The 14,352-nt window shown below is 43.0% G+C and overlaps 1 protein-coding gene across 1 annotated transcript in view; it reads right to left on the bottom strand.

The window, feature by feature from the left end:
• The window catches only part of EDNRB (endothelin receptor type B), a 213,607-nt gene that overhangs the window by 32,613 nt on the left and 166,642 nt on the right, over nt 1-14,352 (bottom strand). Inside the window, exons 3-6 of the mRNA XM_069639147.1 lie at nt 9,728-9,840; nt 9,424-9,628; nt 5,493-5,642; nt 2,509-2,642 (exon numbers count right to left, since the gene is read on the bottom strand). Coding sequence (XP_069495248.1) covers nt 2,509-2,642; nt 5,493-5,642; nt 9,424-9,628; nt 9,728-9,840 — 602 coding nt within the window. The remainder of the gene's footprint in view (nt 1-2,508; nt 2,643-5,492; nt 5,643-9,423; nt 9,629-9,727; nt 9,841-14,352) is intronic.

The raw sequence follows: 14,352 nt of genomic DNA, 5'->3' as shown, positions 1-14,352 counted from the left end.
TAATGAATGGTCCAGTTGGGAACAAAGCTCCTTGTTTTGATGGTGTCCCTATTCAGCAGGAGAGTGTTGTTATCTGCTCATCCGTCATTGCCCAGGATGAGGGTCTGACCTGGTGTATGGGTGGTCTTCTCGTTGCACATCTCCTCTGCCTTTGCTGGGGCAGTCTTCTTGGCAGTTACTGCAATGCATGACTGTCCAGCTCACTACACAAAATCATCAAGTTGTGGAGCCCATATTCCATGTTCGCCAGGGGCTGCATGATGCTTTGAAGTGGGGTTAGTGGAAGATGTGGTCCTTAAATGCTCTGGGATGCAATTAGATCTTTGACCTTTTTTCCACACCTGCATTCGTTTACCTCTACCTCTGAGGGAAACTGAAATGCCTTTTTTGAGGAATTACCACCTGTTTTGGTCTGTAATTTGGTGGTATTTCACCTTGTAATTAGTTTGAATTGGTCTTCTTGGAAGTGATTCTGCCAGCGCTAATTCCACTGGTGGAATTATTGCAGTTTTCTGGTCTTGTAAAGTGGCGGTAACGGGATTGCCACCACATTTTGTCTGCACCGCCAAACTTGTAATGAGCCCCAAAGTCTGTAGGCACTGCTGTGGTTATGGGGAAAAGGAAGGTATGTTTCAGTTCTACCCGAGGGGCGTGGAGAATACAGGAACCAACCAAAGAGGATGCCATAGTAGACCTTCTTGGAGAGCTCCAATACCCGGTTTAAGATGCAGTAGCAGCAGCAAGAAAAGAAGCAAAGCAGGATCTGGGCAAATGCAAGTGAATGGCAAAACGTGTTAGAAGGGGGCCTGCAGAAATCTTTGACCAAGGGGTCCCTTGTGGGTTAAGCATCTTAATAAACCCACCAACCCAAGGCCGAGAGGTAAGAAAGCACTCAAAGTGGTGGTTCCCAAGAATGGTAAAGCAATGCAGTGCGTACATGTTCTCATTTTGGCTAGCAGTTCACAGGATCCTGTGCCCCACGGTATTGAAACCCAGACCGACAACGAGCCAGCTGGACAAAAAGAGGAACAACCAGTGTTCACATTCACAGTGTGGGTCCCTCAGCCGAGCATGAAAACAGCAGCAGCGACGGCTTCAGGAACACGACCATGCAGATTCTGTTGGCTCGATGGACAAAGAGGGGCTTCAAGCCAGAACAAAATGTCCCATAAAGGTAGCAATAGAGGAGGCAAGCCAGGTCACCAGCAACAGGGGATGTAGGGTATTGGTGTCCCAATAACATTCGAAGAGACTGTAGTTCCTCAAATAAAGGCACATGGCCAAGGTGCTAAAAGGGAAAAGCGGTGGTCAAACAGCCCAGAGCCAACTCCTGCATGGAAGTCCCAGCTCAGCTATTGTGGAGGAAAGCCCAAGAAAGGATGCACGGCAGACATAAATTGAAACGAAAGCTGATGGGGGACACAAGCCAAGTGAGTATGGCTAAAGTTGGTCCCAAAATTGCAGCAGCATCTTCTAGGCAAAAAAAAAACTCTTGCAGGTATGTAAACCTCCAGAGTTCATCAAAACCCTAGCAAAAATCCATCCGAACTGAGCTAGGGTCTCCTCTTGATAAGCCCATACACCCATGGGCTGGCCTAAGCCAGCCCTTCAATCAAACACCGGAGCACTCAAACAAAACATATTTTGGTGACCCCCCCCAATCCGATTTTCTCCAAAAACTACCAAACACCCATGTCCACCCACACGGTATGTAAGTAGCTTGTCTAGGGACTTTTCTAAACCAGCTCAAACCGATATAGAGGGTGCATAGCTGGGCTCTGATTGAGCTCACTTGTGAGCCCACTTTTGCACAAGAGCTATTTTAGCCCAGTCCCAATGTTTCCCAAAACAGAGGAGCAGGACCTAAAAAAAATGCATAAACACTGCAATGGCAACCAATGCCGTCAATTGCCTTGTGCCACGCATAAGGCCAAAACCAAATTAGAGCTTCCACTAGCCTATGTGCTAAATCAATGGAAGAGAATAAAATCACCCTAGAGTCACAATGGGGAGCATAAAACGCAACCCTGTTCCAGAAGCCATATGGTTGCCATGGGTCCATGTACTACAACAAGGTTGCAGTGCCAGAGGGGGCTAAAAGTCACTGCAGAACTCCCTCAAACCATAACTCCTATGACATGTCCATCCCCCCATTCTCAATATTTACTATTGTGTTTTCTCGCACAACATCATTTTCGATGTGCTCTACTAAGCCTTTCAGACGCCTTTTTTGTCATTGAATAATGTGGCAGTGATACCCGATATTTTGCTTTTCTTCAGCTTATTCCTACTACCTTTTCAGTTGCCATGTGCTAAAACAGAAACCTCTATCGTCGTTACTTGTCCTGTGTTTTTTCTATGGGTGCCTTACATTTAATTATTTTTGTTGTGCAATACAAGAAGTATAGATATAGGCAAGTATGGAGAGCAGTGGGCTTGTGGAACCCATTTGGGCTCATGTGACGTGTAAAGAAAGGGCATTATGGAGAAACAACAGCCTAGTCTCACCTCAAAAGGTCACATCTATTCGGATCTCTTTGGTCGTAGATGGTGAGCTTCAAGATCCGACTCAGGTGAAGCGGGAACCAACACAGCGCGAAAACGAGCACGAGGCAGAACACGGTCTTCGCCACTTCCCGTCTCTGCAAAAAGAAAAAAAGGAAGGTATAAGTGTATCAACTGGGGTTGCAATTACTGGGCGCTATGGAACCCCTGGTTGTAGTTTAGAAGAGCCTGGCTAGCTTAACAGAGACGATCTAACATTCACAAAATTGAGCAAATGCATTTAGCACCAGCTTAGCTGCTTAGGGAATGTGCAAATCTGTCTGATCTGAACATTTCCACACAGGGCAAACATAATTCAGACTGTTCTTGTACTACGTTTGCTGCTTAATATAAAACACGTGATTGCAACATTTCTTTTTTTTTTAAGATATGCAGCAAACATAATTAAAAAAATAATTCTGCCTAAATGTCCTAGTGACACCACTTTTTGCCGATACGGATTGGGGCAAAGCTTGTTTGCTCCATTTCCCAACACGCAAATCCACAAACCAGGCATTACATGAATTTGCATATTTTGGGGGTGTGTGCAACTGTATTAGTGCACAGGTGCAGCACACACGTGTTTACACTGGCGCTAATATGATTGAGCATAGGCACATGCAGGTTGTGAAAATGCAAACCGTGTGCCTGTGCAAACACACCATAACAATGCACAATGTGTCAATATTTGTTATATTGACTGAGCTGAAAGGAGTCATTGCTTGAATCCCATTTTGAGGTTAGATTTGTTGAACTTGTTATATATTATTAGCTTCTTATTTTGAGGTTCTATACCCAGGATCTACTTTTAGCTCCTGCATATCCCGTCTTAATTTTAAGCACGCATGACATCTCTGCATGTAACCATTGACAACTGTCTCTCATGTGTGCAGATGGTCCCTTCTACTTCCAATGCAGTCATAGATTGCAGGCATGTACTCTGGCTGAAAGTACTACCGCTTTTCATTTAAATGAGTCACCAAGTTATGATGACATTCTTATAATGATAATGATTTATTATTTATTTAGCGCCTTAAGCCAAAGCGCTTTACAAAGAACATATGTACATACATTTATCATCTCAACCCAGGTTGGTGCTCATTTATCGATCTCGGAAGGTTGAAAGGCTGAGTTGGCCTTGCCGGGATTTGAATCTGCGACCTGCAGATCACACAGAGACCGCAGCAGCGAGCGTTTAGCCTGTTGAGCTATCTTACCAGCTTATCTTATTATCAGTTTATAAAAAAAAGTGCCGAAAGAATTAAATGAGTGTGCTGCCAATTCACCTGGCGAAATTGGTTTAAAAAAAAGTGCACTCTCAATATTTCCTACGTGGACAGGTACAGTTGTTTGCATGTGCCTCGTGCCAGCAGGGTAGCCTGTGGGTATAAACTGACAAGAACGGACGTGACTGTACTGGGCCTCGACAGCCAGCCACTCCATGGTGAAAGCATACCATGGACTGGTGGACACTCATGAAAAGTGAATGTAGCCCGTAGCCTGGTAGATCATGCCTCCATGATCAAATCAACTCAATGAATCACACAGAAACAAAGACGCGTTCTCTGTTCACCTGCTTCAGACCATCATCAACCCTAGTGGTGCTCACTGACGTCATGAAGGACTTCACCGCAAATGAGGATACTTCTGAATCCAGATGGCATCGTGAGTACGTAATGTTACCCTTCCTTTATTCAGCGCCACGGCTGATCGATCAGATCCTTGTTGGCGGTGCTAGAGGAGTTGCCAGGTTACACCAAGTTCCCCAGATGGTCAATAATGATCAGCGAGTAGAGTGCCAAGGCAGCTGTGGGTGTGGGAGATCCATGCATGGTGGCCTTATTAGGAACTGATGGGGTGGGGTGGTTTGTAGCTCAATCAAAATGTTCCAGCTATGACAACACACGCCCAGGACACCACCGGAGGTAGCGCCAACCTTGGGAACAGCTGAGAGCAGATGGTCTTGTGAAGCAACAATTCCATTTATCACACCCTGCCATTGTGATGCACACCATGGTCTTGACAACGTTATACTGCAGTGGCACTTATTAAACAAAACCAAAGTGTTGCATCTTTGTCATTTCATTACCCTGATTTTTTGGTTTCCTTGCTGTTTGTGATAACGTGTGTGTGTGTGTGCACGAGAGAAATTTGAAAAGAAAGGGGGAGAGGAGGCTAACTTAGTCAAGGTTCACCTGCCTTACTTTCAAATTTAGCCTCGAGACTTATTAGACAAACAACAGAGTTCCTTCTACGAAACAAATAATTATTAATGTCCTCAACTGACAGGTCCTCTGTATCCAAGGTAACGAATGCCCTTGATGTATGTAGCTGAAGTCATTCCTGTCCCAGCAATGCAATCCTTGGACTCCACTGAGACTTAAGATGCCGCACTGGTAGCTGATTAGGGGGCTGCTTGGGATCGACATCATATCTTGGACTCCATCTTGCACTTATGCTCATTATCTTGCTCCTCACTTGACATGTACTGCACTCGTCTTTCTCCCCTCCCCTGCACTTAGCCGATCTGGAATGTCCCACGGCTGAGAAGGATCACAACCCCTTTACTCTCCATTTCCTCTACCTTGTTCCTCCTTTACCCCTTGGTGACCTAGTAACTGCACTTCTTGCTAGCCCCTTATAAAAACTATCAAACAAATCAAGAACAATTCAGTTCTAGAAATAAATGGATGATCAACTTTTGAATATTTCATATGTGGAAGCGCACTCCAGTCTCTCCTCAAACCCCATTGACCCAAACTCTAAGGGCCTGGTTCATGGATTGTTCTGTGCAAAGTCACTTTGCACCATGCCAAAAATCAGGCCATGAATCAGGCCCTTCATAGGTTATTTCATGGTGGCACAAAGGACCTGCCTCTTAAAGAGAGGGTTCCTCAAGAAGAACAGAGCAGTACAAAGCGCCCTTCTTAGCCAGCCTCGGTTCTTACCTGCTTAAGGTGGTCATTCAATGCAATCTCCAGCCCACTTTTCTTTCTTAACATCTCGCACGTCATCAGCGTATAGAAAAAGGCAGTCACCGCCAACGGCAAACAGAAATAGAAGATGAAGAGCCACCAGTCTTTTGATGTCTTGTAGAACTGCAATATGAATCATTGTGTTAACAGGCTCCATCTTTTGCAGAACTGTGTAACACATTTTTGTTTCTTCTTATGTGACTGCTAATGACTTTCCGCTGTTGCTCCTCGCACATCTGGATCTCATTTATTGCCATACCACCCGTTAGTGCTTACAATCCGAACCAGCCTTGTATGGAGTAGAGTCAAATTGGTTGTAAAATATGACATTCAATTCCCACCATTGAAACACACAGGGGTGCAAGCATGAGAAGTTTGAACATGATTTCCACCATTAGTGTTTCCTACCAAACCATGAGAGATACATGTCATAGAAATCTTCAATTAAAGTTCCCATTAGAGTAAATTTCGAACCACTCAGATTTCCGGTGGTTCAAAGGCTCTCAAACCACATACAATTTTTAGAGATTCCACTGAAAGAGTCTGAGTACGCAGGGTCCTGCGGGCGAGCTCATACTGCCACCCCAGAGGGACGAACAACATGTCCTACAGTCTCAGACGGGCCGTGATAGCATCGGTTGGCCCTCTCCTGCTACAAAGTGCTACTATAGCTTCTCTATTCCATCACAACGATCGCAAGCCCCATAATGGAAACGAAAAAAATGATGCCTTATACTGCCGCCGTGAGTGGGCCCACTCATGCTAGGCATTTTCTATTTCTAGTGCTGATGGATCCCCTGGTGCTATGAACAGAGAATTGAAAAAGGACAGTTCATATTCCAAGTGCAAAAACACACTAATTCTAATGCTGGTAGCAGGTAAATATTTCCCCCCAGTGGATGTTATTAAATGCAATCATTGGCGAAGTATGGCGGGATGGGGTGTACCCCATCTTCAGTGACCTGCATATATTTGTAGGTCACCACATGTTTGCTGGGGAGATTTTCAAACGCCCCCAAGTCTTTTTAAGGTGGTCCTGGTTAGTCCCTGACACTGGTTAGTCATAATCATAAATTGTTCTTTGTCAACACATGTTTTTATGTTCACATTTTAATATAGTACAACTCTGTCCCAAAGTAACAATCAACTTGTATATACAAGTACAGATTATTCAGATCATATGACGCTGGAATTTAGCGTGGAATGGACTGGGATGGCGCCAGACAACTATATACAGGAATGGTTGAGCGTTACAACTAAAAACAGTTACGATACAGCTTGTAACAAAGCAAACAACAAACATATGGTCTTCCATTAGGGGATATGCAGGGCAAAAGCCATGTATGAAATCTGAGAATGTACACAAAATGGGCGCACTTCCAAGGAAGGCATGCAGTACACTCAAGTGCTCAAGAAGCAAGAGGCTAGGAAGCTATCATACTTGCATTAGTGGAGCGCAGACATCCTGGGAACTAAACATAGGGCATGATGGTAAGGATCTTCTCACAGGTGGGGACCCCATAAATGATTAAGAACAGCTAGATCATGAAAATGTATGCATTAAGAAGAGAGGTTTGAGGGAAAGATCACTCACTGGAAGAACCCTCATTTGTTGGAGATCTGTAGAAGAAAGTCGGACAGGAGGCAGCTGGAGGATCTCTATCAAACATTTACAGTAGCAAATCATGGCCAAGTTTGGTAAAATAACTCTCCGGCTAGTCTAATCACCATCTTGTACTTAACAGAAAGACAGAGAGTTTAAACAATGTTTTACAATAACTTAACTGTAATATATATGGACTATGGGCCGCATTACGAGGTTGCCTGTAGGCCACCTGTGCAACCTCGGCTTACCGTTTCTGCCGCCCAATGGACAGCGGCGGATCAGTAAGTCCCATAGGACTCAATGGGAATGGGAACACTGAAGCACAGGTACAGTTAGTTATGGCGCTGGTGCTTCAGTGAATTATCTGCTGTTATGGGCCTGAACTACTGGCAGTTCAGGCATGCTGGTAGTTCACAGCCGCTACCGGCAGACTCGGATTGAGCTGGTTCAGTAAAGGTAGCAGTAACGTTGTTACCAGCACCTTATTTCCGATCCGGCGAACTCCTAATGAGGGCCTATGACTTACTTCGAATGACTAAATAACAAAAACATATTTAACGAGACATTTTTACCGAAAAGTACTGATTTTTTATAACAAAATTATTTGGGGGTCCCCACCAAAGCCCCTGTTTCCCTTTCTTTATAACCTAACGCCAACCTCCTCCCCACTGCTTTTAACCCCTTACCGCAACCCATATATATATATATATTTTTAAATTGTTTTTTTCAGTAAAAACGATTAGTTTGAACTATTTTTCTATATTCCCTATTGGGTTATATCAATGGATACAGCAGAAGACTGCTTTCCCTGGAAATAATTCATCATAGGTCACCATAGGGCAGAGGTCTTCAAACTGTGGGCCGCATCCCAGGGGGGGCGAGGCGCCAGAGCCCAGCATGAAATCTAAAAAAAAAATATTTTTTTTTTTAATGTTTTTTTAGATTGGAGGAAATGGGAAGGGGAAGCTCACATGGTCAGACTGGACCATAAAACAATCGTAGGCACCAATGCAAAAATGGCCAGCAGTTCAAGTGGCTATTCAGTCCTTTAGTCACAAACTGTTTGAATAGTACCTAAGGGGTTGTTTTTTGTTCAAATGTAAACAAATTGTGATATTTAAAGAATATTTATTCATCAACAATGGTCAAAACTACTAGCTGCATAGTGAAGTAACTCCTCAACCTGGCCCACATTGGCCAAAAAAGTGGCCCATTTTGACTGGCCTACACTAGCATTTTGCATTTTTGGTACGGTCATCGCCTTATTGCCCTATAGGCCAGTCCAAGCCTGCCGGCTCATCCATAATGGGTAAGAGGGCGTCCACCCACTGGCCACCTCACCCATTATGGAGGAGCCAAGGAGCCAGCCCCGTGAAACACTGAGCACTCCCTCAGCTGCTTTTTCCAGCTGAGGGAGTGCTCCTGGGCTGGCTGAACTGTCAAAGGGAAACACTGTTTGCCTTTGACAGTTAATTTCCCCAGCCACACATGATCACTGAGCCATGCAACGCTGGGGGTGTTTTGCTTCGCCAGCCTTGCATAGCTCATTAGAAATGCTGGCTGGTGCACTGCATGTATGTATGTGCGAGGGGTGCTCCTGCGCCTCCTCGCACATACGGGCAGAGCAACCTGGAGCGGGGCATTTTAGGAACCACGTGCAGGCCCCTATAGACCTCCAGGTGTGGCTGACCCTTTATCATACCCTTGTGATTCAATGATTGCAGAAAATACAAGAACAGTTCTATTCTGAACTAGTCACCAGACCTTCACTGCTCGTGATCCCAAGACTAGGACCAGATGTGTGTCCAGTTGTGTACACACCTAATGGCACCCACTTCAGGGCATGCATACAACTCTGGATATCTTTAGATCATTCTGCTTTCGATCTATTTGAGATGATCCAGTTTGGTGAAACGTTAATAGAGATGGTTCTGAACTGCTTCTTTGGACTGTCTCATTTGCCCTTCTCTATGTTGCTGAATGGCAGTCCTGGAATGTGACCTCTGGCACTGAAACGAACATTTACAATTACAATTGCAGTTCCCTTCAGCTCATTCTCGATTTGTACTTGCAGGCCCAGTCTGCCTTTACTACTTCCAAAATCAACCACACAAATACCATTTAGCTAAAGTAACTATTTATCCCGATATTAAAAATGACTGTTTGTTTTAGAAACATGTGTTCAGGGCTATATTACTCAGCATCATTCGAATTATTTTTTATTAGGACCTAGGATGAGAGATGGTACTAGAGATGATACTAACAGCGCAAGGCAGTCTTAGCACCAGTTACACTTACCTGCATGAAACTGCTCTTTTGGGTGGGATGGAGAAGGCAGATCCTTAGCTCCTGCCCTCGGTATTCCATAAAGATCATGTCAAACCCTATAGCTTCAGGGATGGCCAACACGACCGACAAGACCCATATTAGTGTGATTTCTACTGCGGTCCATTTAGGCACTCCAATCCCTTTAATGCGGCTCCAGGACGCCACTGCGCGGTACCTAGAGGCGAGCGGCAAATAGAAAATGGAAACACTGGTAAGTGCCCCGCCCTTATCAAATAGCCTGCAAAGTATGCGTGTTCAAGTCACCAGCACTCACCTGTCAATGCTGAGGGCGCAAAGGCTCAGAACCGTGATTCCGACAGAGGCTTTCTGGATGAAGGGCACCAGTTTACACATCTCAACACCAAAGGGCCAGTCTGCAGCCAGCAGCTAGAAAAACCATGCAGAATGAGAATATGACAGTGGTCTTCCTGTTCAATTCAGTAACATGTTTTCAGAAAGGCCAACAACCAAGATATTCTTTATCCAGAAATACTGCACCGAAAATGAAGACTTTGTCCCCAACATGTACACGTTTCACCAGCAGTTATTCACTTTCTAATAAACCAATCATATATGTATTAGACATTCATTGATATGTTTCCTTCTCCTAAAATTTGATTTACCAACGAATTACTGGCACATTGATTTGGGGTGCAATAAACACCACCTACTTTTTGGTAGAGGTCTGCGAAATGTAAGTTCCACCAGCTGAATTGCATGAAATCCATCATTTTTCACTGTTTGATATTGTGAAAATCTATATTTATTTGATCGGTTGATCACAATGATAAAATTAGAGACCAGAATCATCACAATATGTCCGTTTTCCTACTAAATGTGTCGAAAAGGTGTTTTGCTTAGTTTGCTGAAAAATCTCGAGCAAAACTTAATTTACAGAATTTTTTTGGAGCAGAGTAACTGGAAAACAGTCTTATTTTTCTGAAAGACAATCGCCAATAGTTCTTGAGATAATTATTGTTATCAGTAAAAAGTGTTTGCCATATACTTATTTACTTAGGTCGCGAATCCACCCCCCGTAAAATGTTCTTTTCAGCTAGATAAGTGATAAACTCAAGTTGTTTGCGGAGGAATCTTTTAGCATATGGTAGTAGGCACATTAGTTTAGAAAAAAATGTGGTATTTAAATTTTGGTATCTTCCCAAATAAAAATAATACTGTGGATTTTCCTTCGTACACATTTACTGATCAGTGCAGCATTTTTAAATGCCACTGAATTCACCAAGTTGATGAAATTCGTAACATTTTATGGACAATTTTAGAAAATGTGCAGAACCAATATAGCTCGATTTTTCAAACGCCAAGGACCTGATTCATGGAATATTTAGCATGCGCGCACTGCCAAAAAACACCCTGATTCAGAGAGGTACAAATTGACTTTGCACTGCAAAAATACACTTTTCACCGCTCTTGAATCAGGGTGTTTGTTGGCAGCACCGTGCAACACATTCCATGAATCTGGCTCCAAGTGTTTTGGCAAGTATGTTTTTTTTTATGTTTTAAGTCATTGTTTTGTTAAAACACTCAGCAGATAATGGTACATATTACTTTTTTCAATTATAAGGAACAATGATCAGATGCAAAGCAGACAAGGTAAGCTGCTGATTGTATTGGGCGTAAACGAGAGTATAAACCTGATTTGCAAAGCGTTTTGAATGGGACTTTCCCATTCAAAAACGCTTTTGTAAATCATAGCCTACGAGTCAAATTAATCATGCCCTTAACTTGTTTTACTTCGAGTGCAGCCTTGTGCAGCATGCCTGTGCAATCGGCCCACCACAGATAGAAACCAATACAATCTCTTTCATTTCAGTGGTGTCACTGTTCATGGACTCATCCTGCTCTCCAAACAAACCACTTGCCTCACATTGATTCCCATGAAACCGATGTAAAGGAACATCTAATTTCACTATCCTTGGAGAAGTATGCTTGAATGTTTGGACAATTGGGGCCTGATTCATGGAATTTGGTTCAAAGTGCCTTTTCACTGCCAACAAACACCCTGATTCACAGAGCGGTGCAAAATGTATTTTTGCAGTGCAAAGTGACTGCACTGGCCACTTTGCACTTCAAAATATATATTTTGCTCTGCTCTGTGAATCAGGGTGTTTGTTGGCAGTGCGTCACTTTGCACTGCAAAAATACACTTTGCACCCCTCTGTGAATCAGAGTGTTTGTTGGCAATGCAAAGCTACTTTGCACTGCGCTTAAACTTCCATGAATCAGGCCCCAGGTCTCTTGTTAAGTTACCTGCTCCCAGCTTCCCCCAGTGATCATGGAAAGCCCTACTTCCCTCAATGCCCGCCCAGTGACCTCTATTACCAGTGTCATGAAAACATTTTTCTCAAGGAGGACTTAGCATGAAAATGTTTGAATGCCACTGTTTTAGAAAGGAGTTAATTTGTTAATTAAGAAATGCAGTGCTTTATTTAAGAATTAAATGCCCTTCTATCCAGTGTTTTGTTGGTAGTCGATGTGTCAAGCTTTGAGATAAACAACGTAACAGCAGCAGGCAACTGAACATCTTAGACACATTGAAAGACAGGAAATAACATTATGTATGTGTTTTTCTTATATCAGAACGTGTTTTATTTAAATTGAGAGACTGATATGAACTGAACACGGGCTAGGGTACATTTTCCCAAATCTGTGGTTAAAACATGAAGTGATGGGACTGAAGTGCTGGGGAAAGGGGGAGTGGTTAACGACTGGCTATTTTCTGTTTGTTTTCATTGTCCGGTTTTATCTTACTGATGTTTAGTTTGCATGATTTTAAATGTGCGTGGACTATATGGTCAAAAGCGTTTTAACGTGATATGATTCATGAACTGTTTGATATGACCTATCTGTTTCATATGATATATTCTGCCAGTGGCAGTAGTAATGCAAGCAGAAGACAGAAAACAACTTGCTGCAAGTTACATATCGACAGGGGCGTCATTTCGGCAAAATGCCAGGGGTAGCGGTAGTGACATCACACGACTATTGACCTCTGACGACATCACAAGAAGTGATGCCATTTGACCCCACCCCTATGTGATATCACAGTAAGCGATGGAACACGACCTTTCAACCCTAGACAAAACAGGAAGTGGCATCACATAGTATTGTTAAGTACACTATGAAAAATATGTTTCCAATATCACTGTAATGTGATATACATTTCATGCAAGAATGGATCACCATTTGTGGCGTTAATATCAGTGTGTTAAGGCCCATATTACCAAATTACTGTGAATTCAAGCAGACGTCCAAGGCCAATGATAATGATGTGTTATTATATAGCGTTTATGCTTAAGAGCTTTAAGAGGAACAAATATACATAGAATATCACCCACCCTGTGCTGATACTCATTTATCATTTATCGACCTCAGAAGGATGAAAGGCTGAGTTGGGATTCAAACCTGCAGCCTGCAGATCACACACACATTACTGCAGTGAGTGCTCCAACCACGGAGCTATCTTACCGATTATAGCTACCGTACCGGCTACAGTAAAATGAGCAATTACATGTCTGAATGTTCTCAAAGTCAGAAACAAAGTACACTCTGTAGTGCACACCATTACACTGGTAACTGAGATTTAACAGGAGGCCAGTTCATTTGCAGGTTTGGTGCAAAGTTGGCCACATGTCAAGCCTCCTTGGATCTACTTTTCAGACTTCAGAGCTTCAAGAAATACCTACCATTGGGAGGTAACTGTGAATTGAAGAATTTAGAGTAGCACAGGGAAAGCAGCGCACTCACACGGGATCCCCTACTCTGGGCACTCGTTACCTCATACATGCAAATAAACATCCTGAACAGCATGTCAGGGAGATAGAAAAGACATTACAACAAAGCATTGATTGTGGCACAATGAAATCAAGGGCCACTTTATGTGCTATGGTCAAACATTTCTACACTGTACACAAGCTTTTAGGCACAAGGATTTTGTTAAGTGACCGAGGACACTGAGATGAAATGTCTTGTGATCATAACAGAGACAATGGCAGAGAAAGATATGCTATAACTGCAACTTGCGAAAAGCAAAATACATACATGTTAATGTTAAAGGATACCGCGCACTATCACCACCGGAGTGGTCCCCTGGCGCTCTTGGATGCTTATTCTACTCTAAATGCTTTTTGGTAGTTGTCTGTATTGTGGATTTGAGAAGTTTAAGAACCGACTACATCAGTGACTCACCCCAAGAAGTGTGCCTGAAATAAACGTGTACTGAGTTTAGCAATTATTTCATAGAAAGACAATTATTTGTTATTCCTAATTGTTCTTATTTAGGATCACTGCTCAAAGTGTTGCACTTGTGGAACCCCCTGTTATTTTTTTTTTTTTAAGAGACCTGAACAAGAAAGCCAGTCACTTCAGAAACAAAGAGCCATGGGGTAGCAAGGGAGACTACAGGGTCAGCAAGGGAGAGCACAGGTGTCACAGCTGCACACCCTGGTGACCCCCAAATGGCGCCTCTGCCAACACAGCACAATGGAGCTGTCCTTTCGTAACCTTATGGTAAAAAGATTGTTATTGCTTTGGAGCAAACTAAGTGGAGTAGAAGATATTTACAAATAACCTATAACACACCATACAATTTTACATATCTTATTTTCACTGCAAAATATGTTGGTTCCTAGCTAGCAATGTCTTCCATTAGTTATTTCTATTGTTTAAACAGTATTTCAAATGAAAATCGTGCTAATGCAGAGACACGTTTTGTTCCACTTACACCTGTTCTGGATCAGCACCATTTCTTTTCTGCCAAACCCAGTCCCACTTCCAAATAATTCTGGGACTTGTAGTTCTAAATTTAAAATGGAAACTACAACTGAAATTCACCCAATTCCAAGGGGGAAATATAGGTCAGTGTGCCTTTTTCACACATAG

The sequence above is a fragment of the Ambystoma mexicanum genome, chromosome 7q, assembly GCF_040938575.1.
Source record: "Ambystoma mexicanum isolate Mex_15411 chromosome 7q, UKY_AmexF1_1, whole genome shotgun sequence".
NCBI lineage: Eukaryota > Metazoa > Chordata > Amphibia > Caudata > Ambystomatidae > Ambystoma > Ambystoma mexicanum.
Note: the sequence above shows the minus strand (reverse complement) of the source record. Positions and strands in the feature narration are given on the sequence as shown.